This window comes from Lissotriton helveticus, chromosome 5_1 (assembly GCF_964261635.1).
Source record: "Lissotriton helveticus chromosome 5_1, aLisHel1.1, whole genome shotgun sequence".
NCBI lineage: Eukaryota > Metazoa > Chordata > Amphibia > Caudata > Salamandridae > Lissotriton > Lissotriton helveticus.
In genome coordinates this window covers 1,696,063,293-1,696,090,008 of record NC_136065.1, presented here as the reverse complement: position 1 = coordinate 1,696,090,008, position 26,716 = coordinate 1,696,063,293, and the positions used below count along the sequence as shown (strand labels likewise).

Below are 26,716 nucleotides of genomic sequence, written 5' to 3'. Positions count from 1 at the left end.
GTACAAGTAGGCTTGGATTTGCGGAAAGTCCATGTTAATAAGCTTGATCCGGTAGGCCGGGTCAGACCAGCCACCAGTAAACCAATCATGGACGACAATAAGCCTGGTGGCCAAGTAGTAGGGATGGAGATTTGTCACACCCATACCGCCATCGAAAGGAGGAATCTGGCAGCGGGCCAAAGCTATATGTGATCTCCCTCTTCCCCCCAGAAACTTGTTAAGCACCCCATCAAAATCTCGGAACCAACTACCTGGGAGGTGGACGGTGACATTCTGTAAAATATATAGGAAACGGGGGAGAATCATCTTCTTAAAAGGAACCCCCTGTCCCAGGGGGTTGAGGGGTAGAGGTTGCCATTGCTTGAGGTCCTGTTTGGCTTTCGCAATCAGGGGTTTAATGTTAAGGGCCCAATCCAACTCCGGGAGCAGAGCCACCTAGATACCGAGATATTTGAAGGATTGCCTCCGTAAAGAGATATTTGACTGCCAGTCAAAGCAAGCCCTCGAGGGATGGAGGGGGGCCAGAGTGTACTTCCTCTGGTTGAGTCTCAGGCCTGCGACGTTCTCAAAGGCCTGAAGCACCTCCAGACAACGCGGGCCAGACTGTTCAGGGCCAGCCAAGTAAAGGAGGACGTCGTCCGCGTACAGGGTGATCTTATCCACCTGGTGGGGGTCCCAAGACCATCCCTGAATTGGGGGATCATGTATTTCTAGTATTTTGAAGTGCTCACAATGCAAAGTAATTTGTGTGCTTCTATAAAACCAGTACACACTCAATAGCAAGTAAGTATAATTTACCTGCTATTGAGAAATTCTTGGTTCTATTAATAAAAATAACAAAGTAACCGCTTTTTATTTTTAAAAAGTGGTCTGGATTCAGTCTTTTGGTGTGTGTACAACAAATGCTTAACACTACCCTTGGATAAGCCTGACTAGTCAACCACACTACCACAAAAGAGAGAAAGATATCTACTTCAGCCTCTGCTATACCTCTGGGGATCCACTTGACTTCGTGCACACTGTACCTGACTTTGGTATACTATATACAGAACCAGCTTCCTAAACAAAGTAATTGTGATTTAAGTGATTGTGGTGTATGTGTTTTATATACAATGTGAGATTGTTATATAATTTTGTGTGGAGTCTCTATAGTGGTGTACCTGGTGTATCACTGGTGTGTGTTGTGAAAATGCTTTACGTTACGCATTGCCTCTTAGGATAAGCTTGAATGCTATTCCAAGCTACCAAGGAGTTGAGCAGGGGTTATCTTGGGTTTGTAAATCCCTTACCCTGACTAAAGTGGTGGGTTCTGCCTGGCTTATGTACATAACCTACCCAACCAAACACCCGAGAACTGCCTGGGTTCTGCCGGAAACAGGGTGCTTGTGAGCTTGATTACTGGCGCTACGGAGAAGCTGGGACACCCAAACACAGGCTGCATAGGGGGACCTGTGGACAAGTACAAGGGCTCTCAAACGGGGGCTTGGTTCACCAGGTGTCTTGGAGTAATGGGGCACGGACGGTTTGTCAGGACCCAGGCCAGGCAGCTCCGGTGCAGTGTGGTTGGGTCGGCTGGGCTGGGTGCGTAAAGATGCTCCTTGCGTTCCGGGACAAACAGCTGGCAGGGCGCAGTCAAGGCAGCTGGGCCATTCATGAAATGGGTCTCAGTGATGTTGATGTCCTTCGACGGTTGCTTGGTCCTTGTGCCATGAGAATCCAGACTGGACTCTCACTGTTGGTGTTTGGTGCAGGGTGTCCGGTTCCCCGGGGCTGGTGCTGCACGGCTCTGGTTGGTCCTGGTGTCTTCCCACTCAGTGGGGAGACATACCGGACCTTCCAGAGCACCAGTGCCTTCTCCTGGTAGTCTGTGGCATCAGGAGGACGGGCGAGCTGCAATGCAGTGGACCTGATTAATTGTTGGTGACTGTGGACTGTAGGGAAGTAGCTCCTCTACTCTAAGGGAGATTGTAGGCGATTTCTGAAAACCCTAGCAGGCTACCTAAGGTTCTGCTAGTACTCCAGCTAGCAGGACGATTAGCTCTGTCACAGTTATTGAGAGACTGCTGAGGACGGGCAGGGTTTCACGTCAAAAGTCAACAGTTCTGCTGCAGTTCTCTCCAGGCAGTGACTCGTCCTTGTTCTCTTGATCTGTGGAATCGGAGTTCTTGGGTTGAGGGGTGTCCCCAAAATACTCAATTTAGGGGTGTTAAAAAAGAGGGACCGGTAGCAGCCAATGGGCTACCTACCTTTAGGGTGTCTACACTCTCAATATGACCACTTCTTGTGGGGCGTGGGCTTAGCCGTGACACTAGAATGCTAATTCTGTTCAGAACAACATGGATGAATCTGAAAATTGGGGTCCGCATCAGCAAGCCCTCCCTTGGGGGATGCCGACTGATTGTTGGTATATCCAACGCGTCAAGTCACCAAATTGCCTGGAAGTGACATCACACACCATTTGAACTTTACTGTGACTCGCATACACACATGCTTAAACATACACGCATTCACACACACTCAACTAAACACACTTGCCTACAGGCATGAATACAACATGCATTTAAACATTTTTTTTTACTTCCCATAACTGACAGATAGGGTCATATTCCAGCTAAGTATACTTATTTCTATTTTTTTTTTTTACACTAATAATGAATATTATTATTCACTTTTTTGTGTAAGACAAATTTAAACTAGGAACATGGAGCACAAAATTATGTCCATTAGGGTGAGCTGCTCCTGGGTTGTACGCACTGATTGTGCCACCTCTGAGGCCAGGGGTCACAAAGGCAGTGTCAGGGGTTGGAAGGGGCAAGCCAGATGCCGCAGCGGGACCCCTGACGACCACCAAATGAGGTCCATGGGCACAACTCCTAATCTTACTAATTTTCCCGCCTGTCTTGCCGCCAAAAGTGGGAGCAGGATAGGGAGGTGGACATATCAACTTTTTTTGGGGGCGGTTTAGTTTCCTTTTCAAGTCAGACTACATGCATATCAACTAGAGCACAATGACAGCATATCATGTAACATACTGGTAACGCATTACAAATCACAGTCCTATATACATCATACATAGTCAGGTACGGTACTTCATCTGTTTGATTATAAAATATGTATACCCAGGATGTTCTCTCAGCTCGTATTCTCGGCTGGGTTTGAGCATATCTCTCTCATCAAAAATATCGTCTGCACTACATCTGAAATAGTTAGCAGACCTTCACTGTTGTTTCTCAGGAGACATGTTTCAACTAAGTAATGACCGCTCTTTCATGCATCCCTTCCAGGAGGTGCGTCATTATCTCTCTCATCAAAAAATATCTTCTGCACTACATCTGAAATAGTTAGCAAACCTTTACTGTTGTTTCTCAGGAGACATGTTTCAACTAAGTAGTGACCAATCTTTCATGCATCCCTTCCAGGAGGTGCGTCATGCCCCCTCATTGTATCACGATGGGTCATCAGATAGACACGCTGGGTGTACCAAATATCCTTTGGTCTGGAGGATAAGGGAAGTAGCTCTGCATAAGTCTTCGTTTGTTCTTGCCAAATGAGGAGATCTTGTATCCAGTCTTTAAATTTAGGTGCCGGCTCTCTACCCCATCTACACGCCACCCTATGTTTATCCAACAACAACCCCAGCACCACGTATCTTGTACAGTCAATTCGGATCTCTTCTGTATAACCTAGTAGTACTATTATAGGCAATGCAGCTAACTGGGTCAGAGCCATCTGTCCTAGTGCCTCAAATACCCGTTGCCAGTATTGGTTGATGAGTGCACATTCCCAAGCGATGTGCAGAAAATCTGCCCCTTCCTGGCCACAGCGGTCAAAGGCATCATTATCACGTAATTGGAATTTGTGCATTTTTGCTGGTGTGTAATATAGCCAATGCAGAAACTTAAAGTGTATGATACTAAGACGGCTGCTGGCCGAAATGTGTCCAGTCTGTTGACAGTAGGGATTTACCTAAATCAATCTCCCAGTGTAGATGTGAGCCCACCATGTTTTGGTGCTGTGAAGTCTGTGGTACATGTGAGAGCTCATAAGTGTAGGAGTGGTGCATTGTAGCACACGGTACAATGGAGGCAGTGTAGGTGGTTTCTGGGGGAACGTAGGCGTGGCTGACTTGACACTTTGCCTTAATCTAACATATAACTGTGTGCAGAAACCCCAGCTATATATAGGTCTCCCCATGTCTTAATATTAACCTTGCATAGCAGTTGGCGGCACCTTAGTCCCTGGGTCACCTCTAGTTTGGGATGATGAGAAAGTGGGAGCTGTGGTTGAGTACAACATTGATATGTCAAGTCTCTTCGCAATTTCCTGCCAGGCTGTCACTGTCCATGCCACTGTAGTAGGGTCAGTGTCTCTTTCCTGAGTACCTGCTATGAATCCTGACTACGGTGTCGGTTCCATATAGAATTGCTCAACTGCGAGGTGTTGCATGTAAGGGGGAGGTGTGAACCAATAAGCGCATAGTGAGCCTGTGCACAGAGGTAGTACAATTCGAAGTCAGGTGCTTCAAATCCACCCCGCGAGAAGGGTGGCATCAATGTTTTCTAATTCAATCTGGGCTGCTTACCACCCCAAGCAAGTCTTATCAGTTGAGATTTCACAGTTTTGACAACATTTACGGCTCGGGTTGTAGGGTATATTAATGAATAAAGAGAGTAACTTAGGAAGAACAACCATTTTCATCCGGGAAATCCTCCCCGGTAGAGACCTGGGCAGAGCGGTTCACCTAGTAATTAACTCCTTCAAGCTCTCAAGAGTCCTTCCATAATTGGCTCTGATTAATTCCGCTTTGTCTCTAGACATAGTTATCCCTAGGTATTTCACTTCAGAGGGACACCATACAATGGGATAATCTAGTGTGCAAGGAAGGACAGTTGCCATGGTTGGAAATATTTGGAATTTCTCCCAGTTGATATGGACTCTCGTAGTCTGGGGTGGAGACTGGTCTGTAGTTATCGAACATCTAATGTGACATCATCTGCGTGAGGAGAGACCAATACGTGCCTGGTGGGGTTGCAAAGAGTCCATTTGCGATGGTGTTGGCTTAGCTAGACGCCAATGGCTCGATAGCCAGCGCAAACAGGGGGGAGAGTGGACAACACTGTCACGGCACACATGAAATAAGAGAAGGGGATGAGCCCATGCCATTTATTAAGATTCTTGCTTGCGTTTGCCGCTACAATATTTGTATTCATGATAAAAAGCCACGTGGTATTCCCATTCTTTGGAGTATTCCCAAGAGATAGTCCCACTCCACCGAATCAAACGCTTTTGATGTGTCCCAAAAAACTGCAACATCCGCTATCTCTGGATCAATACCCTGCATTATTGTAAAAAGAGTGTGGAGGTTGTGCGTAGTGTTACGACCGGGAACAAAACTTGCCTGGTCGGGTAGCACAAGAAAGTCCATGAGGCGCTTAATCTGTTGGTTAATATTTTGGCTAAAATATTTGTCAGTTAATCAGGGAAAGTGGCCTATATGACTTGCACTTATTAGCTGGCTTCCCTGATTTCAGTAGAGAAATAATTTAAGCTTCCTGCATGGTTGGTGGAGGGTTCCTGTCTCTTTGGCCTCCTCATATACGTTCTTCAAGATAGGGGCTAGATATTCTACATACGTTTTGTAGAATTCAGCCTGTAGGCCGTTCGGCCCTGGGGCCCGGCCCGATCTGAGCTGCATCATCGCTGTCCAGATATCATCTTCCTCTATCTCAGCAGAGAGGAACTCTCTTGGCGACTCCCCTATCCAGCCTAAGACAGCCTGTTCCAGACAAGGCAACAGTGCAATTGGTTGCTGTCTTTTTTGGTGTAAAGCAAAGAGTAATAATTTGTAAATGTTTGGAGTATATTGGGCGTGTCCTTAAAATCCCTCTTATATTGACTTTAAAAGCACCCGACACAGTAGCCAGGTTGTTCAACTGTGTTAGTGTTCCGTTGAAAAAAAATCCTGTATTTCTTGCCTTGTTTCTGTTCGGAATACCGTGTCTAATAATGTTGTTGGGTTTAATCACCAGGCCAATTGGGGGACACGTGACCACAGGAGTTAATCTCATTTCCACTGGGGAAGGGTCCGAGTATGTGCGTGCCAAGGGCCTAATCCTTTAGACACCACCCAGTAGTAGAGGCGTGACCATGTAGAGTGCACCGTGGAATAGTGGGTTCCCTCTTTTCGACCCGGGTGCAAGTATCTCCAGGTATCTAAAAGACAATTTGTTGTAATAATATCTTGTACTTGACACTGGGTGCTAGTGTAATGATGTGGTTGGGGATACAATTTATCAAGTGTAGGTGTTAGTGCTGTATCGTAGTCTCCCCCCCAAATCACGTAAGTAGACCCAATGGCCGTTATTTTACCCCACAAGTTGGCAAAAAAAAACAGATCATCAGTATTAGGCCCATAGCATCCAATTAATGTAACTGAATAAGAAGCCAACTTGCCCCACATAAAGCTGAATCAGCCCTGAGAATCCTATAGAGATCTCATAGATCTGAATGGTGTATTCTTTTTGACCAGAATTGCATTACCCCTAGAATAGGCAGAGTAAATGCAAAGCATCTATCTTCAGCCCATCGAGCAGCAAACGTAGGAGGCGCTTTTGGGTGGAGATATGTCTCTTTTAACATTGCTATTTGAGTATCATGCCTATCTAAATAAGCTAGAACTTGCCTACATTTGTGTGGATTTTACATGCCCCTCACATTCCAGGCCTTGAAGCATATTTCCAATCTCTTTTGTTCTGTCATCAGAATATTATGAGAGGGCAAACATTTAGCTTTGGTAAAACTAACCCATTCCCACATGTACATGCTTTTGTGATTGCAATGCATTTTTAACCTCACTGTGGGCTATGTGTTCAAAAAGCGTAATCCCTTACCTTTCCCCTTCCGCAGCGGCGACCCAAACTTGCCGAAGTCATTGTACCTGTCCCCCTTAACAGGAGTGTCAGCTAACAACAAAGAAGAGATCTCAACTCGCCCTCCCCAAGCATTAATGATCAATACAGTTGCTTCTAGTAGTGAACTGGGAGAGAGAGCGAGAGAAAAGGAAAGACACAGAAGGAAAAGAAGGTAAAGGAACTTAATCTGATAGAAGGGTAATAGAGTAGTGAGGGATCACCTTCCGAGGTAACACCAGAGGGTACCATACCCATCCCTGCCCCACCTGTTGACAGGAATAGAGTGAAGGGGGTGCTCTGGAAGAGTAGAAGTATTTGCTCAATAAGCTGCAAAAGAAAGATTAGAAATGCGATAAAAATTATTAAATCAGTCACATCACCAACAGAACGCTTTTCAGGTGGCATTCTGGCCCTGGTAATTTAGTGGTGGTATTGTTTGTACAACTCTCTGAGATGCTGACGACCAATCCCTTAGGAGTTCAGTTACTCGAACACGGGCATCGATGATGGAGAGTGGTCACCCTGACCGCACACCTCCCGACTGGCTGGTTTTCTCTTAGTGCGTTTTAGGAAGTCCTCCGCATGATGTGGTTTGGTGAAGTAATGTTGGTTCACCCGATGGGTAACTCGAAGGCATGCCGGATACATCATTGCATAGTAGATTTGTGCCTGCTGAAGCTTCTTTTTCACCAGTCCTAATTTCCTCCTGGCCTCTTGAACTGCCATAGTAAAATTCCGAGTAATTCCGAGTATTATGCAACAGCGTGTCTGTCAATCGTGATTTGCTGTTATGCCCTGGCTAGCCGGAGAGCTGTATCGCGGTCTCAAAAAATGAGCAACTGGCAATGATGGGCCTGGGAGTAGTTGCTGGGGGCTTTCGCGGCCCCAACGATCTGTGTGCCCTCTTCACCACCACTTGTGCTTGACATAGTCCTTCATCCTCCCAGTATTGGCATTTTCCAGCACTCCTTGGATACGAATGTTGCTGTGTCTGGAACGCGCTTCTAGGTTTTGTTTTTAGTGCAATATCCATTTGAGTTAGTTGTGCTTTTCTGGCCACAGATGTATCCTCCAAGTTAGACATTCTCTGTTCCGCTTCCCCACTTCGGCCGTCCTGTTTCTCACATTTTTGGGCCATAAAGTCTATTTGGCTGCACATGGAGTCCATTTTTGTTTCTATTGAGGTGAGGCTGTGTTTCATAGTTGTCAAGAGGGATTTGAGGTCTTAATCGAGGGTTTGTGAGGCTTCGGAGAGTTGGTCCATTGCTTGCTGATCACTGTATCCTTGAGTTTGGGGCAGCCTCCAGGGCTCAAATGGTAGTTTAGCTTGTTTCGTCTCCATTCTGCCCATCTTTATCTGTTTGCCTGTCCTGCATTCACTCTAACCGCTTTGATTTTGGGAGTTTAACCTGTGGTTATTCTCGTCTGAGCCAGCTAATGCTGGATCTTTGCCTTTGTGAAGCCTGGGCCCTGAGGCGCCCGCAGTAAAATAAAAAATAACAAAATTGAGAGTGAGGGTTTCTCGCCTTTATATGGCCTCTCCAAGCGTGTCCTATGATCCACAGTGGTTAGGTCCTAATATCAGGCACCAATGTGGGTCACTTCATCCCCGTTGACATGCATTGATCAAGGACTAGGGATATGGGCCCTGTGTATTGCTGGAGCCCACACAACAGAACGCCGCGCCCGCACTCACTGGCAGGCCAGCTCCAAGTCAGTCTGTCCTGCGACCTGGTTGTTAAGAGGTTAGGCCTCCTTACTGCTTTTGGACTCCTTTAACCTTCGAGCCCCACAGCGGGGCGCCACTGCCCCCACAGTTCACTTCTCAATGGCTAGTGGGGACCGTGCCCCGCCAGGTTGCGCATCTGTTGGACCTCCTGGCCCACTCGCCGGCTGTATCCGTTGCAGCCGACAAAGAGAGGCCCCAATCGCCAGACCTATCTTCTCTGAGGCATCCGGGCTGCCAGCAGCTGATCTTGCCTAGTCTTCTCCGTGGTTGAAGGCTGCTTCGGGGAGTCACACCTCACCCAGATCCCACCGAGGGAAGCCTGGGGCTCGCGTTGGTCTCGGTTCACCTCCTCTGCCATGTAGAAACCAGGCGGTGCTCCAGGTGCCAGTCGTATCTGTTCACGCCAAGGAAGAGGGCCCAGCGCTTGTGGACCACCCGGCCACAGGGCTGCTACCATCGAGGACCAGGCCCTACAGTCATCCATAGTCCCCTGCTGTGTCTGGATTTTGTTGTGATTAGCAGCAGCTTCTAGATAGCCTGCGTCAGCACCGGTCCAGTTCAGCTTTTTGGCACCAGCGGGGATCAAGGGCTTGCAGTCTTCCACAGGCCATGCCAGGTGCAGTAAAAAACATGCGTCTATTCCTCACAGCAGGGAGATACCGCCGTCCCAGCTCACACCTCACCTGCACAGCAACATGGGGTGGGGGGGGGGTCTTTCGTTGATCTCAGTCTGGCTGGTGCACTACTCACAGAGGCACCTCTCAGCCTCGCAGTCTCTTAGGCCTCAGCAGGCCGCGCCTTCCTAGTTCCGCGCCGGGCAACTGCCAATCTTTCACACCGTTATTTTGGAAGAAAGAATCCTCCAAAAATGCGTCTGAAATTCTGCTGTGATCACAGATTCCTTTCCTGCTCCTCTAATCAGTCACAGCCCATTTATGAGCAGGACTATGTCGGATGCATCCCTGGCCGCCGGAGGCTCACACTAGTGCAGCTATCTTGCGTGCGCGTGCCCCCCAGCATCTCCACTGTTTGGAGAGGCTGGGGTTGCATAACAAAGGCGGCAGGACCTTTGAAGCTTTACTCCCTGGAATGCATGCCCTGTGTGGAGGAGGTTTAAACACATCCACCCATAGCAGGTTTGTTCCAGGCCTCTGAGATCGAAGGTTTTCACCTCAGGAGGTCGGAAACCTGTCTGTGGTGGCTGGCTGGTCAAGACCAGTCAGTCAACACACTAGTAGTCTGTAGGTTTTCAAGGGGCACCTCTGAGGTGCAGTTCAGGTGCATCGCGTAATAAATCTGCCACTGGCATCAGTGGGGATTTATCAAGACTAGATGTTTAGTAATAAACATCTGGGGTACAGTAAAGCCATCATAGAGATGTACATCCATGTACTCGCCATGGCTTCCCTGTGCCCTTGTAATATCTAAGGTTCTGCTTAGATATCACAGGGACACAGCCACTCATGCAGATATGCCCACAGATGGGATATAGTGCACCCTACCATAGGGCTGTAAGGCATGCTGTAGGGGGACTTGCCTATACCACATGCAGTGTTTTGCTGGCATGGCACACAGTTGTGTGCCGTGTCGACTCTTCATTTTTCTCTGCACCAAGACAGACAGGCTGCAGTGGCAGTTTGCATGAGCTTGGTGAGGGGCACCCTAGGGTGGCACAATTCATGCTGCAGCCCATATGGCCCTTCTTTAGTTCCAAGGCCGAATGTACCAGAGGTACCACTTACTAGGGAGGTACAGGGATCCTAAAGGAATGCCAATTGTGGACCAATGGTACAGTTTAGGGAAAGAACTCTGGTACTGTGGACCTGGTTAGCAGGAACCGAGTACATTTTCAGTCGAAGTTTCATCCGATCTCAGGCAAAAAGTGGGAGGTAACTTTGTCAAAAGAGGCACTTTCCTACAGTGGGCATAATCCTGACCCAGAGCTCCTACTTTTACCAAAAACAAAATGGTCAAACCTTTACTTTGTTTTTCTCTTCAGGTAGCCCACCTTAGGGGGTGTGATTAGCCTGAAAAGTGAACAGTCCTTCCGACTAGCTTATTTTGTTATCTGCCCTGGCGCCAAATGGTTGACCATCTGGCTTGTTGACTCGAGGTGCCACTTAGGGTTGGACACAACACCCAGACCCCTTTGGACCCGAGGACATCAAGGGGAAATGTCATTCACAACCGTCTGCTGCAGATGAAGAGGCGTTCTCCCCTGAAGAAATCTCGGGCTTCGACCTGGAGACTGAGGACCTTCCACCAGCCCAGGAGTTCAGGAGTATGGCACCCCTTCCTCCTCTACACCATCCTCAACCCTTCTTCTAAAGGGTACCAGAGACAGGCTTTCGGACCACCACTGCCTTCAGGCCATTGTTTGCACCAACAAACCACTTTAGACGCCCTGCCCATTTCTGCCATTTGCGACCCGTTGCTTTGTGGCTGTCTACTATGACCTTTGTTAATGAGCCGACCCTTGACCAGACCATATCCACCTCGGCCCTGAATCCGAAAGTACCCTCGGAGCTGAAGAACTCTGCGTCGACTAGCACTTCTGACGTCTGCGCAGTCTGGCTGAGCCTGCATAAGAATAGGAGGATCTTGACTCTAGGCAGAAACATCTTGTTATTCATCCCAACATATTCTGCATCATTGCCCGTACCTCGGGCCTTGCTGCTCCAGCCTTGAAACTTAAGCTGACCTCCGAGGAGTCCTTGGACATTCCAATTCCAGCAAAATAACGTAAGAAAACAGATGAGGCTTCCAGCTCCTTACACCATGCACAGCCATACCCTCACCCTGTTCCTCAACCTTCGCGCTCCCCGTTTGCTTCTCCAGATGTCCCTCTTGACATGTAAATGTAAAAAATGTAAATCCAGTATTTGTAAAACGCACAGCTACCCAGAGGCATCTCGGCGCTAGGGCTCTCGGGAAGATTAGGCAAGCTATTGCCCAGAGTCACATGGTCCTGGGCTGACCTGCCCCCGGTGCTGGGGATCAAACCGTGAGCCCCAGCATCCGGTGACAGTCGTCCTGGCCGCAGCGCCACACCTCATCACACCTCAGGGGCCCCCACAAGTGGGCATGGGGAGGGGCTGATGACACATTTGACTCTCCTCTGTAGGGTGACCCATGGCACTCCTATGATGTAGACCCACCAGGGGGCACAGACTCTGTCCTTTACCCTGCCCGACTCTCCCTACTGGATGATTCCATGTCCTATCAGGAACTCTTTGTTAGGACCTTCTCCTTTCATAATGTAGAGCTCCACACTGAGCCAATAGAGGAGGATTTCTTCTTTGAAACCTTCTCCACTTACAGCTCCACTCACAGCTCCACTCTGTACCGCCCCATGCTCAAGAGCATGCTGCTCCCTCTTATGAATACCTAGGTATAGAAATATGGAAGAATGACAAGATGGTATGCAATTGCCACACGATTTAGCACCCCCAGGTATTTACCTACCTTTTAACCAGGTCCAACCCTACCTAGTGGCTTTTCTCAACACAGAGATAAACATAGCCCCTCCAAATCCTGTCAGGATACAGTCCTTTCAGGCCCTGCTCCCTTTGTTACAACCAAATCAACAACTTTGCAGTCAGAACAGTCATGCGCCTCTTGGGTATGATGGCCTCATGCAGTTCCATAGTACTTCATGCCAGGCTTCACATGCATCTGTTGCAAGAATGCTTAGTGCAACATTGATTCTAGATGAGGGGCAATGGGACAATCTAGTGCTCTTTGCAGTGGTGGAACACCAACAACTTGTTGCAGGGGTGACTGTTTCTTGACCCAGTTCCGCGGAGGATAATTACAATGGATGCCTCTCTTATGGGATTGGGTGCCCACTTTCAAGATCTGACTGGTCAGGGTCAGTGGGGAACCAGATACCAAGGCCTCCACTACAACTACCTGGAACTTCTAGCCGTTCACTTAGTGTTTGAAGGCTTTCCTACCTTACCAGATAGGCAAGGTTGTTCTTGTCCGGACGGACAATATAAGAGCCATATATTACCTTCTGGAGCAAGGGGGACATGCTCTCCACAACTGTCTCAGCTGTCCGAGAGTATTTGGCTCTCTGTCACAAAATGTATTTGCTAGCGCAGTATCTTCCGGGGATGGACAATGATTTTGTCAACTTCAAGCAGGCTGTGGCAACAAGTGTAAGAGTTGTAACTCCACCTGAAGCTCTGCCAGCAGTACTTTCATAGATGGTAATTCCCACAGATAGACTTATTTTACAAATGCAGAAAACATCAAATCCCAGTTGCTGACCTCCACAGAATGTGACAACAAGTCCAAGAGCAGGATATCCACCTGCCAGTTCTCCTCCACTACTTTCATAGATCAGAGGTGGGAGGGGTAGGGGGGTCCTGTTTGCAATGGCAGAAAAGACCAAATACCCAAACTTCGCCTCCAGGTTCCCACACGCCCAATCCAGCTGCAATGCACTATTGATGAACTGGTCAGGGATATTTACCTATGCTTTTCCTCCTCTCTCTTCCGTTTGTAGTGTGAATGTTTCAGCAGATGTCCTTCACACTCATCCTGGTGGCACCCCCATCGGCCCTCCAGCAATGGTTCACAAGTTTGCTTGAACTCTCTCTGGTTCCGCACAAGAGGCTCCCCAACACGCCAAACTTTCTTTGCCCAGATCCATGGCACCCAGATCCCTCAACCTTGCGATCTGGCTCCTGTGTTTATACAATTTGGATACCTTAATTTTCCACATGAATGCATGAGCATTCTCAAGTAAGCGCGCAGGCCTACCACATGTGGCAATGTGGAAAAGATTTGTCTGCTACTGTCCCTCAAAAGTTATTGACCCTTTGAAACCGCAATACAGAACATAGTTATTTACTTTACTTCCAGGTTTCTGGTAAGCTTTTACCTCCATATGATTGCACCAGGCCACCATGGCTGCCTATCTTCAGAATAGGCAGCACATCTCTCTTTTCAGGATACCGACCATTAGAGCTTTCATGGAGGGTGTCAAGTCATTTCTTCCCATGTCCCACCGGCACCCTTATGGAATATCAACATTGTACTCTCACAACTCAAGGGCCCTCTATTTCCTCTATTTGAGTCCCTTCATTCCTTCCCAGTCAGTTTCTCTCTAGGAAGATGGCATTTCTGGTTGCTATCACATAATTCAGGCATGAATTTGAGCTTCAGACATGGACCCTTGAAGAACCTTTCTTCCAAGTACATAGGGTTAGGGTTGACCTCCTCCCCAACCCCAAATTCCTTTTTAAAGTAGTGTCTCACTTTCACCTTAATCAGTCTATTGACTTTCCTGTTTTCCCCCCACAACCTGATTCAGTTGCAGAATGGCCTTTCCTTGCTTTGAATGTAAAATGTGCCATCCTGTGCAACATTGATAGAACCAGGTTATTTAGAAAGACACAACAATATTTTGTTGCTTTCTTCCAACCCTACATAAAAAAAGCCTCTAGCCAAGTCGGGCATTGCCAGATAAATAGTTAAATGCATCCAGACATGCTGTGCTAAAGGTTGGAGGACTCTGCCCAGTCCTCTTAGAGCACATATTACTCAAAAGAAAGGAGCCTCTTTGGCCTTCTTGGGGAACATCCCTATAACTGATGTATGCATAGCAGCTACCTGGTCCACACCACACACTTTTACTAAACATTACTCTGTGTTTGTACTAGCCTACCGACAAGCTAATGTTGGTTAGGCAGTGCTCCGTACACTCTTTCAATCTCCTGAAACATACACTGGCTAGCCTCTCCCTTTTTGGGAGAACTGCTCTACAGTCTATGCACGTATTTGTATCTACAGCCACACATGCCTCGAATGGAAAATCTTACTTACCCTGTAAGTATCTGTTTGTGGCATGTAGTGCTGTAGATTCACATTCGCCCTCCCTCCTCCCCGGTCGCTGTTGCAGTATCTTTGACTATCTCTTTTTCCTCTTATGCATGAACATCTCTCTCTCTCTCTCTGTATATATAGCAATCTATCGCTTCGCTTCAGATTCTATACTCACTCGCTGTGCGGGAAAACAATCTAACAATGGAGTCGATGACCATGCGCATTTTCATCAAGAGGAGAAGTCACAGTACCTTGTGATTGAAAAAAAGTCTTTGAAGAAAAACATCTTGTATGCATCTGGGCCCAACATTAGATGTCAGATAAATAGTAGGCAATGATCAATCAAATCCAGTGTCTTTTTACATTGGTGGTTTTCTATTAGTGCATGTTTTTGCAGGGATGGTGTGAGATTCTGCAGCTCTGACTTAGTATTTCAATCGTACATCTCCCTTCAGGTATGGCGTGAGATCATGCAGCTCTGACATGGTGGTATTCTAATAACGCATCTTCTGCAGGCAGGGCGTGATGTATTGTGTCTCTGACGTGGTGGTATTCTAATAATGCATGTTTCTGCAGGGTTGGTGTGAGATCCTGCAGCTCTGACTTGGTGGTATTCTAATAATACTTGTTCCTGCAGAGAGGGCATGAGAGACTGCTGCTCTGATTTAGTGGTATTTGAATAGTACATCTTCTGGCAGGGAGGGTGTGATGTCATGCGTCTCTGGCTGTGTGATATTCTAATAGTGCATGTTCCTACAGGGAGGGCGTGATATTCTGCGGCTCTACGGCTACACGGAGGAGCAGCCGGATGGCATGAGCTTCTGCGACGAGGTGGAAGAGCCAGACACATATAAAGTGGCCTCAGTGACGCTGGAAGTGACACTTCTGCGGTTGGAGCTCAACCTACTTATTGCGGTAAGAAGGTGCAGGACCAACAGAGGCAACACTGCTAGCAGCAGCATTCTAGGAAAATGCATGGAGAGCTGTGGGGATATGTTCAGAGCATGAAGAGTCGGGGGAGGTGGGGGTCAGCATGGGAGAATTCCAGGTACAGCTATTGCATGGGTAGGGACACGTTCCTTAGAGGGGTACAGACCTGAGTTTGAAAAAGCACTTAGAGACTGCTAGAACACTTAACGTGAAGGAAATAGCATATCATGTTCCTCTTTGTGCTTGCCTGCCTGATCTGAGGGCGATACTTACTCCCATCCTTCCTGCAGTGCATAGCTGTATCGTGGCCAGCTGACTGGTATAGCTATGCACTGCAGGAAGGATGGGAGCAAGTATCCCTTTCCCCAGGAAGTGCTCGTGGCTGCCCCTTCTGGAGCCCCTGCGATCTACCTGGCCTGTTCAAGACGTTACAGAAAACAGTTCTGCTCCCAAATGGCTAGTTTACGATTTTTAAAGACATTTTGAACACTTCAGTATGTCTTTTTGGAGCGTAGTCAGTCATATGTCTGGGAGCCTGACATGTCACTGCCTTTGTCTGAGACGATTATCCTCTTCAGGCATTTGATCTTTTGGACATTCTGTTGTCGGAGAGAAAATTGAATATGGCAAAAAGGGCGACCTAAGTATGTCATTTATTTCTTATAATGTGAAGTAAATGTCTTGTGATTTATTACAAGTCACTAGTTAGAGTTAAGGAATTAACTGTTTTGACAAAACCATGGGTTGGTAAACTGAGCTTTGAGTTGAGGAGTTTAGCAACTCCATGAGATTATAATTTGTTATTAGGACTTTTTAATTGTTTACCCGTGCATAGGGAAACCAGAGCTTTAAGCAAGACTGCTGTGATACAGTGGTGTAACCTAAGCCCCCACAGGCACTCTACTACCAGGTGGTTTCCGTAAAACAGAAGAACATCTTTAAAACAGCACTGGAGCCTCTAGAAGTCTTGGATATCTGAGTGCATGCGTCCCTGGGAACAAACCATACTGTGGTGATGCATGTTGTGGGTGTTTAGGCTCCAAACTATGTGATTAGGGCCCTCGGCAGATCCTAGGCGTAAGATCATTCCCAGAAGAAATGGTAGGTCATCTAGTCTCACTTGGAGACCTCTTTGAATGGCCATCCAGATGATGCCTTTCCTCTGGTTGGTCAGGCTTTTGAAGAGGACGTTCTTCAGCACGTGGTCTGCTGTTGCAGAAAGGAAGGTACCTCTCTATTAGCTGGTGTTTCTTGCGCAGAACTGTTTTTCAACAGTCTTTGAAGTCCACTGATTTGGGATGACAGCCTTCAGACGTAGTTCCTTGACGATTTTCTCCACTTCTCTGTAGAATACTTGAGAATCTTGGTTGTAGGGATCGGCGCTTACCCACTCTGCGAGATGTCATCCGTATAGAAGTAGCATTTTACTTCGCCCTTCTTGGTGCTACCTGGTACTGTCACACTTCTGATGTTCCTTTTCTGTGTGATGCGTTGAGCTAGGAGCTCTAAAACGCAAATGAACAGAAGAGGGGGACAGCCCTGCATAACACAGGATAGGACAGGGACCAGGCGGTTTTCCATCCGTTAACCAATGCTCTGCTAGAGATGGCTCTATACATTGTGGTCACCACGTCGCAGAAGAAGTTACCCAGTTTAAGTACCCATGAATCAATCAATCATGAACTCACTGAAGACTCGGTCGAAAGCCTTTTCCTGGTCTGGACTGGCCAAGGCCACTTGAACCTTTCAGCACTTGACGTACTCGACCGTATTCCAAACCAGACCAAGACTGTCCGCCATCGGTTGTCCTGGTATCCCGCATGACTGGTCAGGGTGGACTATCTTTGCTATTACCTTAGCCAAACAGTTGGCCCTTACCTTTGCCAGGATTTTGTGGTCCAAATTGATGAGCGAGATTGACCTTTAGTTTATGAGGTCTTCTCTCGATCCTTTCTGCTTATACAAAAGTGTTATCATGCCTTCAAAGAAGGGATTGCCGTATATCAAGCGCTGGGACCGTGAAGTTACAACTGCAATCCTTTTGATTCCTGCCATTGATTGGTCCTGATACAGTGTTGAAAGATGTATCATTACCATGCCACTACGAAGTCAGCCTACATTGGAATGGTTTTCGAGATCTGGTTTTATAAGACTTGACTCTTTTGGGGGCGAGGTATGGATGAAACACCATACCATTTTGGTCTCAAGTGTAATTCAAAATTTTGTGTGTGGGCCAGCCAGCGCTTAATTTCTAAAAAAAAAAAGCATGTGGCAGGGCACTTCTCAGGAGGCCCCAGCTGCTTCCACTGCCGGTTGCTCTTTGCCAGCCCCGCCAGTGACAGTACCAACACAAGTAATAACCATCACACGCCTACTAGTGTGACAATTCAAACTATTCCAGACCACCCAAAGCTATAGAAATGACTTCGGCAGCAGGTATCAGTCATTTTTATTGAATAGTTAGTTATAATTCAACTGATGTTGTGCTAATTTCGAACTTATAAGTGCCGCTGTTGATAATCAAGTGCTGGTGCCGAGCACTGGAAATCACAGGCTCAAAGTAAGCATTGGGGCCAGCATCTGGTCTGCAACCTATGTCTCCTTGTGGTATCCTGGTTTGGGTACTTTGTATCTTCCCCGCTTACCTGTCTTTCTGCTCAGCCAGTGTGGATGAATGGTGGAATGTTGGAGTGTGTGATGTAGTGATAGAATGTGGTGTATGCCTGGTGGATGTATGACAGTTGGGAGATTGGGATGAGCAGCAGGAGAGCTGCTCCTGGTGGGGCTTTCTTATTCCAGTACTAAAGATCTTATTCTTCATGTAATCCTGTACTGAAGACTTAATAAACCTACTCAATCAACTTAACTTCGGCTACTGCCGCACTTATTACACTCCTTCAAGACCATAAGGAATTGAACTGTTTGGCCTGTAAGGCTTTCAAAACGAAGAAGAGAATTCGCTGTCAGAGGGAGTCAGGATGCAGCACCAAGACCACACCCGAAGCGCATATTTTTCTTGGCTCAAGTTTACCAAAGGTGCCTTCAATGAAGACAAAGGCCCATCTTGGTCTCTGATGTTGAGTGAAGGACACCCTCTGGGCTCCCAGAAAAACGTTAATACAGAACAAAAATTACACTTGTTTACCATACGTCAACCACCATCCAAGAGTTGACCTTCAGGGGTTTGACTTCAAACAGTCTTGTCTAGAACTGCAGAGGTAACCTTTAACATAGACGCCTAACTTCTCGGCAGTGGAGCAAATCGCTACCACGTGACTGTTCAGGGTATCTGAATGGGCAAACATGGAAGAGTCTCATCATGTTTCTAGAACCTACAGAAATGCAAATGGTGCTCTGAGCATTTATATGCTTGCTCGAGTTGGAGTAGAATGGCTCCTCTGGGTTGGGTGATGACTGGAGCGACTGCGCCTCTTTGTGGGGCCGGCTTCTTCCTCTTCTTTGTTGTGTTCCCATAATATGTTGAGGTTGTCGTCTGTGGAGAAGTGTGGCTCAGGGGTTAGAGGCAGCAGACCCGGAAGCTGAGATCGGTCCTGGACCAGGGTTCAATTCCCCGCCTCGGCGGGTCTTGGGCTAAAAATTCCACGGACTCGATAATTCTCGCCCCGGTGCCTCCTCGACTCACGGGTTCACACTCTGCGACTCTGGGCAATAGCTTGCTTAATCTCCACAACGGCCCTTCGTGGCGGGATGCCTGACTTTCACCTTGTGGATACCCTGCTATCTCACAGGGGAATACCAGGAAGGGTTCCCTAAGCAAGCGCCGGGAAACCCACTGTGGGTAGCTGTGCGCTATATAAGCTCAACTACATCTACATTTACATTCCTGCTTCTTCCGATGTGTCTACCTCTATTTGTGTTGGCACTGCAGGGTCTTCCTCTACCGGAAGCTGAGGCAGGCCTTGCAAGTGGTGCTTTCTTGGTCTTGTCTGACATGACTATGGTCAGACCAGACCAGATCTGGAGGCAGTGATTGCAGACCTGGTGGTCATTAATCCACATGAATTTGGAGTGTCACTGTGTGTAGCTCTGTAAAGGTACCCTTTCCATCAATGTATGTGCATTGTTGTTGACTAAGACTTTGAGACGAGGTGCGCTGAACTCCCGTAAGAGCCCACAACCCTGGCAGTGAGGCGTCGAAAGGTGGCTGGTTTTAAGAGAACGCCGTCTGGAAAACAAAACTGAACATGTGTTGCTGAATCAAGTTTCTTCTGTTTCTACAGGAGTGGAAACTACCGCTTGGGTCCGAAGAAAGGGCTGGCCGTCGTGAACACCTTGCCCTGTTGGTACACGTTCAAGCCTGATTTCGGAAATAACACGATCTAATATCGAGTCGATGCCCATGCGCATTGCCAGCTAAGGGAGGAGTCACTATACTTTGTAACTTTAAAAGACTTTTTCGGAGAGAATCACCATGCACATGTCTGAGCTCAACGCTAGATGGAAAGAGTTTGCAGAGCATGTGTATCTACAGAACCGTATGATATAAACAACCTTTTTAACATGGGTAAGTATTGCACCAGATTTTCTGTATGCGACAGCCTAGCCTGCACTGCCTTCGATCCCTGGTAGGCAGTGTTCAAGGCCTTCGGAGCCAACATTATTCTTTCCTTTAGGCACAAATCCAGCTTGTCCATCGAGTCCAAAGATGTTACACAAGCTTTGGGTCACTTTGAAGCTGAGGGGCTCCTCGGCGCTGGCACTGAAGCCCCCATCAGCACCGAACCCCATGTGGGCTCCAAAACCATCCTCGACTTTGAGAACTCCTTTGTCTCAGGGAGTGCAGTTAGCGCTAAAAATCAACTCTGTATGAACGTCTCTGAGGAGCTGAAATAACACATTCTCCACCAGCTGCAGGAAGAGTTGGGTGCATGGTAGCAACACCTCTTCACCCATGTGCAGACAGACCAGCTCTTCATCAAGCTGCCTCCAAAGCCAGCAGAGACTTTGCCATGAAAGCGGAAGCTCTCCTTAGAGGGCAAAATTGCTTTAGAGTATCCTTCTGCTCCCAAGCACAAGAGATGCAAGGACAAGAGTACCAACCCTCTTCCTGTTGCACCTCCACCTCCATCTCTAAGGCCACTTCCTCCTCCTCCTCCACGGCCACTTCCACCTCCTCCATGGCCACTTCCGCCTCCTCCAGGGCCACTGCCGCATCGTCCACGGCCACTGCCGCCTCCATGACCACCGTCTCCTCAACTGCTTCGCCACAAATTAATACCTCTCCTTGTCTATATGCACCAAAGGAATCATCCCACCTCTCTTACGGGGAAAGCAGCCCACTTCACTCTGGCAACCCTTACGAAGCATCCTACAAATCTCAGTTCACCAACATTACAGACTCAAATCCAAGAGACGTACTGGCTTACTATATACTCTCACATTTCTCATGCTAAACCAATATTTCCCAAACTGTAGGTCAGTCACAAGCCGGTCTTTGGAAAGTCCGAGCAATTAATAAAGTTGCCTTTAAATTCTGTGTTTATCTAGTCACATTTGCTGGTGCTTCAAAGACAGAGGTCAAATGTCAGACTATGTATTCGGACAAATTGCTGGTTATTGTTCTAACTTGGGGATTGATGTTTACTTATCTTTACTTGACTGCAAATTGAGAGGAGTTTTTATTTGAATTATGTAACAATCTTGATGGAGTACAGGGATTGTGAAAGGAAAGGCAACACAAAACATAATGCTAATTACCTGTAAATGAACTGTATGCATTCAGCAGTTAGGAAAACAAAAATTAATTACATTTAATTTATAATTCTGAAGTGTGCTGAAAACAGATTTTAATAGGATCAAAATAAGCCAAGATACTTTACTTGGTGATGCACAAATGATAAATATTCACAGAAAGCCAATTTCCACACCATTTGTGTGCTAGATAGTTTTATCAGTAAAACTGTATGTCGGTGCAAAATTAGCGGGTATATCAATGGAAAATGTGCTGTCTATAAGTGACAAGGTGCCACAACACTCTGCTTTATTTACAGAAAAATCTCCACTCCTCAGGTCCGTTAATGTAGATGGGATGTGAAAGTTTGCTGTTCTAAAAAGTGGGTCCTTGTTCTGAATACTTTGGGAATCACTGCTCTAGATTGCATATTTTCAGCTTCGAGATCTGGCTCCTGACATTCTAGAGATTGGTTTTTTAGTTACCTCAGAAATAAATGGACTTACCAAGATGGCCAGGTGACCTACACCAAACCTGTTATGATGCAAAATGGATACATTTTATCAGTTAATGCGTTCACTTATATAGTATTCGTTTGCTGGTTTCACCTGAGGAAAATTATTCAATATTTACTTGCATACAGCAAAGTGGAATGGGCACTTCCAGTTGAGTACATTTGGTGAGAAGTTGAAGACGCATTACCAATCTGGTTTGTACTGTGGTTTTGAACCATCACCCAAGGTGATGGTTCAACCATCACAAAACCTATCACTCATACAAATGTTAATGTATCAGGATACAGCTGGTACATTCATGTTAGCAAAGAATAAATTACTTAAAGTGGTATAAAAGAAGAACACTAGTACTTGCTTTTAACACAATAGAAACCTGCTGGTTTAAACTCTGAGAAATGAAATGCAAACCGAAGCACAAATAAAACTGACACAAATGGTAATGTCATAATTCAGGCAGGGAAGACTAAATTGGACTTCAGCAGCAATTAATTATCTTTGCCTTTTAGCAGTAGCTAAACATAATTGATCATTTGTAGGAGGGCTCCTGCAATAGAGCTGCAAGAAAGACGCGAGAATACAAGTAACACCATAAAACAAAACCTTGGAAATGAGGTTCGAAAAGCCAGGGACAGATAGGGAGTTGAGATTAAATCTGCCACATACTGTAGCGCCCATCCCTATGCCTCTTATTTTTGCTGTCCCATTCTCAGGTGTTCTAGAAGGTTCATTTCTATTTCAAAGTGCAGCTCGATTCTCAGCACTAATGATCGTTTTCTCTTTTCAGGGCACACATCCTCACCCAGAGATCTTTCAGGAACTGCTGCCTGAGAGTTCTTTTTCAAAGGTAAAAGGGGACCAGGGAATGCAAATGCGAGAGGCTACAGAGACTTGAGTATTGAAGGAAGAAGTTGTGAAAGCGGATGGCAGTGGGAGATGGTTTGAGCGGAGAGCAGTGACATAGGACTTGGAGGAAGATAGTAAATTTAAGTCTTAGAGCGATAGGAGTGAGAGAATGGAGCTGGTAAAGAAGAATAGTGTCTAGAAGGTGTGATGTACTCCTCGGGTTTGGCAGTAAAAGATATTGAACTATAGAATGAGTAATAAATGAGTGATTGAATCAAATAGAGCGGTATTGAGAAGGGCAGAACAAGCTGAGTTTTCAAGCAGAGGATAAAGTAAAGACGTTAAACAGTACCAATTGATTGGAAATTGTTTAAACTGCCGGCGGGAATCGAGAACGTGCTAGGCTCCATATTTAAATGTCGTCTAGAATTTCAGAGCCATGTAATATGTGTACCTTTGTGCTTGCATGAGCTGTGTGGAGAAAGAGCAAGCTTTAATTTTTCTCTGCCTGCCATTATCTTGGTTGAGTTCTCAAACCAAAGAAGGAAATTTACTTCTGGAAATCACAAAAATATGCAGGTTCACTTGCGGCATCTGGTCCTGGTGTGCGTTAATGAGTAGGCATTGATTACTACTTTGTACTGAATTGATTTTGCTCAAGCCCCTGAAGAACTGAATCCCAGATTTCTCTTTGGGACCACTTTAGAAGTGGTCCCCCAGTTTCTAGGTCGTAAACCTGAAACTGTGATTGTTTCCACAGAGTGAATAGCCTATACCTGCTCATGCAAAGGTGTTTAGAATTGTGTCCAAAAAGAGAGCCTTTTTTAAGGGGGTACGCAGCAGAGAGAAACGATGGAGTTGGAAGGGGAGAGCCCTAATGAAAGGGGGAGAAAGTCATGGAGGGCAAGGGGTGTAGCTTGACTCTTGACTAATAGACTTGCTCTGTTTCTCTGTACACTTTAGTCTACTCTTGCTGTGGATCCATTTCAGACTCAAGATAAATCCAGACAGGCTGACCAGCAAATTCCCAGCGACCAACATAACCCTCAGTCTGCAGGTAAAGTCCCTCTGATGCCACTGCTGGCTCACTGCACCTCCCCAAATATCAGGTCATGTGGAGAATAATATAGGAGACCTGGCAGTGAGATTAACCTTAGTGAATGATATGAGAGTGCTGTTAGGAATAGTGAATGGGGCACCAGCTGCAGGAGACTGCAAAGAATGATATTAGAGCTGTTGGGAATGGCTTATAAGCGCTGGCTGTAGAGATGCTATAGAAGGGAGTGAAGTGCTTGGTTGTATAAGCTTTGCAGAGAGGTATCTAGGAGCTGAGGGAAATGTTATTCGGAAAAACGTGGAATGCTGGTTATGGGTAAGCTGTTGGGAATGATACAGTCACAGTGGCTGGAAGTTATAACGTGGATATGATCTAGAACGCTGGCTGTGGGGAGTTGTAAGGAACATTGTAGGATTGCTAGTTGTGGGTAGTTTAGGAACGCTGACTGTAGGGAAACTATTTGGAGGTGTAGGAGCTGCAAACTAGGCAATGAAATATGAGCACTGGAAGCTTTGTAAGGAATGGTCACTGGTTATATTGACATGCAGGGGCATTTGGAGTGCTGGTGTAGGTACAGTGCGCATTGGGCAGTCGTGGAACGCATGCTACAAATGTTAGGAGTGCTGGTATAAGCTGTTGGTAAGCTCTTCTCTTTCACAGGGTCCCTGGGCTCTTGTGGGCTCTGTGGGGAGCAGGACACCTCCATACATTGTCCCACCTGTCAACTGTCACTCTGCGTGGAGTGTGACGGAAGGTTCCACAAGCACCCATCAAGGGCCAACCACCAGAGAGTAAAGGATGCAGCTCCTGGACCGTCGAGCCTGAGGTAGTGGTCTTCTTTTTCCTCCCTTCCTCAGAAGGCCCCTTCCCCTTTGAGCCCTAGGAGTCTCCTCTCGTGCACTGAAGTGACCTCCCTCTTTTGGAGTAAAAGGAGAATTCAATCTAGATCTTCAACTGTTTTTATACGTTTTTAGCAACAGAGTTGCCGGTCACATTTTGTCATTGTTTTTAGTTTTCCTGTGTCGAGTATAATATTTCCTTGGTTTTTAGCAGCATTAGGGAGAGGAAAGTTCTTTCTGCCTGGCGATCTTCATCAGATGTGATTATACACTGACAAATCACATTCAGCCAGCCTTTTCATTTAGTGTATTATTTTCTTGATGGGCAGTCCCATGGTCCCTCTCCGTTTCTGAACCAACATTTACTTACAGTAAGTAATTAGCGTGGGCGGTATCTAACAGGAGAGCTCTCTGTGAGCTTTCTTCCCCCATAGCCTCTCCAGTGAATCATGATTCCCCGGCAACATGGCGACTCTGATGTATATTATTCACTTCCTTGCCAGTTCACATGCGAACAGTGCAAAGTGGCTTACTCAATTTGAAAGTATTAAAATTGGCTTAGAGTTAAAAGTTGATCTGCAGCAGTAACCTGTGGAGTGTGATTTACGCAGTTCTTGAGAGTAGAAAAGTTATGATGTTCATGTTTATTGATAGCTTTTAGATAAGGCTATTAAAAATTCTCGAAAATCTGACAAGAAACGCCTGGTCTACTCTTTCAGCAATCTCAGTAAATAAAGAAAATTATGCACATAACCTGAGTATATGGTGTTAAACATCTACAGTGTGTTAATGTTACTTTTCTCTTATGTGTCTTACTTTAAGACCCTCAGGTTGTGATTTGTACAATGATCACCAGATTGTAGGATTTATACAAAATGGATGTTTAGCTGTTGGAACCAGTCTGTTAACTGTTCTAATCTTTTGATTTAGAAATGAAGGTCTCTCTCTCTCTCTTGCATTCTCTCTCGCTCTCCCCTCTCCACCAGCATGACCAAGCACACAGACTGCTTTATCAGCTGAAGCTATTCCTTGAGGTATCCCCTTACACTGATGAGAGGAGAATTCACCTCCGTATTTGATTTTGTCTTTGTTCCTTTTATTATTCGCTCTTTTCATCCTGTAGCCCTCTTTTCTCCCCTTCTGACTCACCCTTCTCTTCCACCCTGCCCAATCCTCATTCCATATTTTTTGTTTTTCAGTCCTAGAACACTGATGGGGAGTCCTCCTGTGATGTCTCCTCTCCCGTTGAAGACGCTTCCTGGGCCATCTACACTTTACCAGGCTCCTGGGGCTCCTTTGCCACCTTCTGGTAGTTCCTACTTTCCTGGGGGCCTTGCTGCTCCGAACAGGTCGCCAGGGACGTGGAAGAGCCTTAGTACACCTGCACCAGCACCAACTGCCTCCATAACTACCTCCCGCCCCCCTTGGCGGTGTACGTGCTGCACAACTATGAACGAAGGTCGCTCAGTGCTGTGCGTTGGTTGTGACCGCCCCAGAGGATGTAAGACTGCCCCAGCACCAGAGCCGGAGGGGAAGTCGCTAGGCCGTGGGAGCTGGTGTTGCCAGGCGTGCACGTTTGAAAACGAGGGCACTGCTGTATTGTGCGTAGTGTGTGAGAGGCCACGCTTGGCAGGGAAGCCCAGCTTAACGGTGCCGGAGCCGCCACCACAGCCTCTGGAGTCCAGTCAATTGGTGACTGCACCCAAAGAGGTGAGAGAGTTGTGGTGAATCTTTGCGTGTGCTGTAGTACCTGCTAGTTTTGGAGATCTGCACCTGACTGTGTTTGTGATATAACCCTTTATTCCTGACTTGCAGATGTATGGCTGGGACTGTGAACGCTGCACTTTCTGGAACACTATGCCAAGCAGTGTTTGTGAAATGTGTAATCGCACCCGAGCACATGGTGACAACAACCAGGCGCAACAAGAAGAAGAAGAGTTGAAGATTGGCAACCGGCCTGATCATCTGGATGTAGTCAGTGGGAAGCAGGAGTTCAATCGACAGCAGAAGCTCCGAGATGACGGTGCCAAACTCATCAAAATGATTCGGGTAAGAATAAGATGTGCATGCTCCAATGGCAAGAAAAACCAACATGGAAATATACAGTGTTCGCAAAGAGAGAGCTTTTCTGCCAAAGGTCCTAGCTTGTATGGTCATTGTAACCAAAGCAGTATCTGTCCTGCTTGAAGCTGGAAGGCGTATCTAAAGTGAGATGTAGTGCTGTTATTAGATCAGGTAACATATGTGTGCCTTGAGTGATTCCTGTGCTGTCTGATGACATGAAAAAATCTCTAAGTCTCTTTAACGTGAAAGCTACCTTTCTTGTCCAAGATGAACTGTATTTGTAACCTGAAAGATTGGTCTG

At 46.6% G+C, this 26,716-nt stretch overlaps 1 protein-coding gene across 3 annotated transcripts in view; it reads left to right on the top strand.

The window, feature by feature from the left end:
- Positions 1-26,716, top strand: part of RNF31 (ring finger protein 31) — a 482,477-nt gene that overhangs the window by 75,716 nt on the left and 380,045 nt on the right. For all 3 annotated transcript variants that reach the window (XM_078644958.1, XM_078644957.1, XM_078644959.1), the window contains exons 4-9: positions 15,235-15,390; positions 22,397-22,456; positions 23,419-23,512; positions 24,173-24,338; positions 25,551-26,061; positions 26,167-26,400. In XM_078644958.1, coding sequence (XP_078501084.1) covers positions 15,235-15,390; positions 22,397-22,456; positions 23,419-23,512; positions 24,173-24,338; positions 25,551-26,061; positions 26,167-26,400 — 1,221 coding nt within the window. The remainder of the gene's footprint in view (positions 1-15,234; positions 15,391-22,396; positions 22,457-23,418; positions 23,513-24,172; positions 24,339-25,550; positions 26,062-26,166; positions 26,401-26,716) is intronic.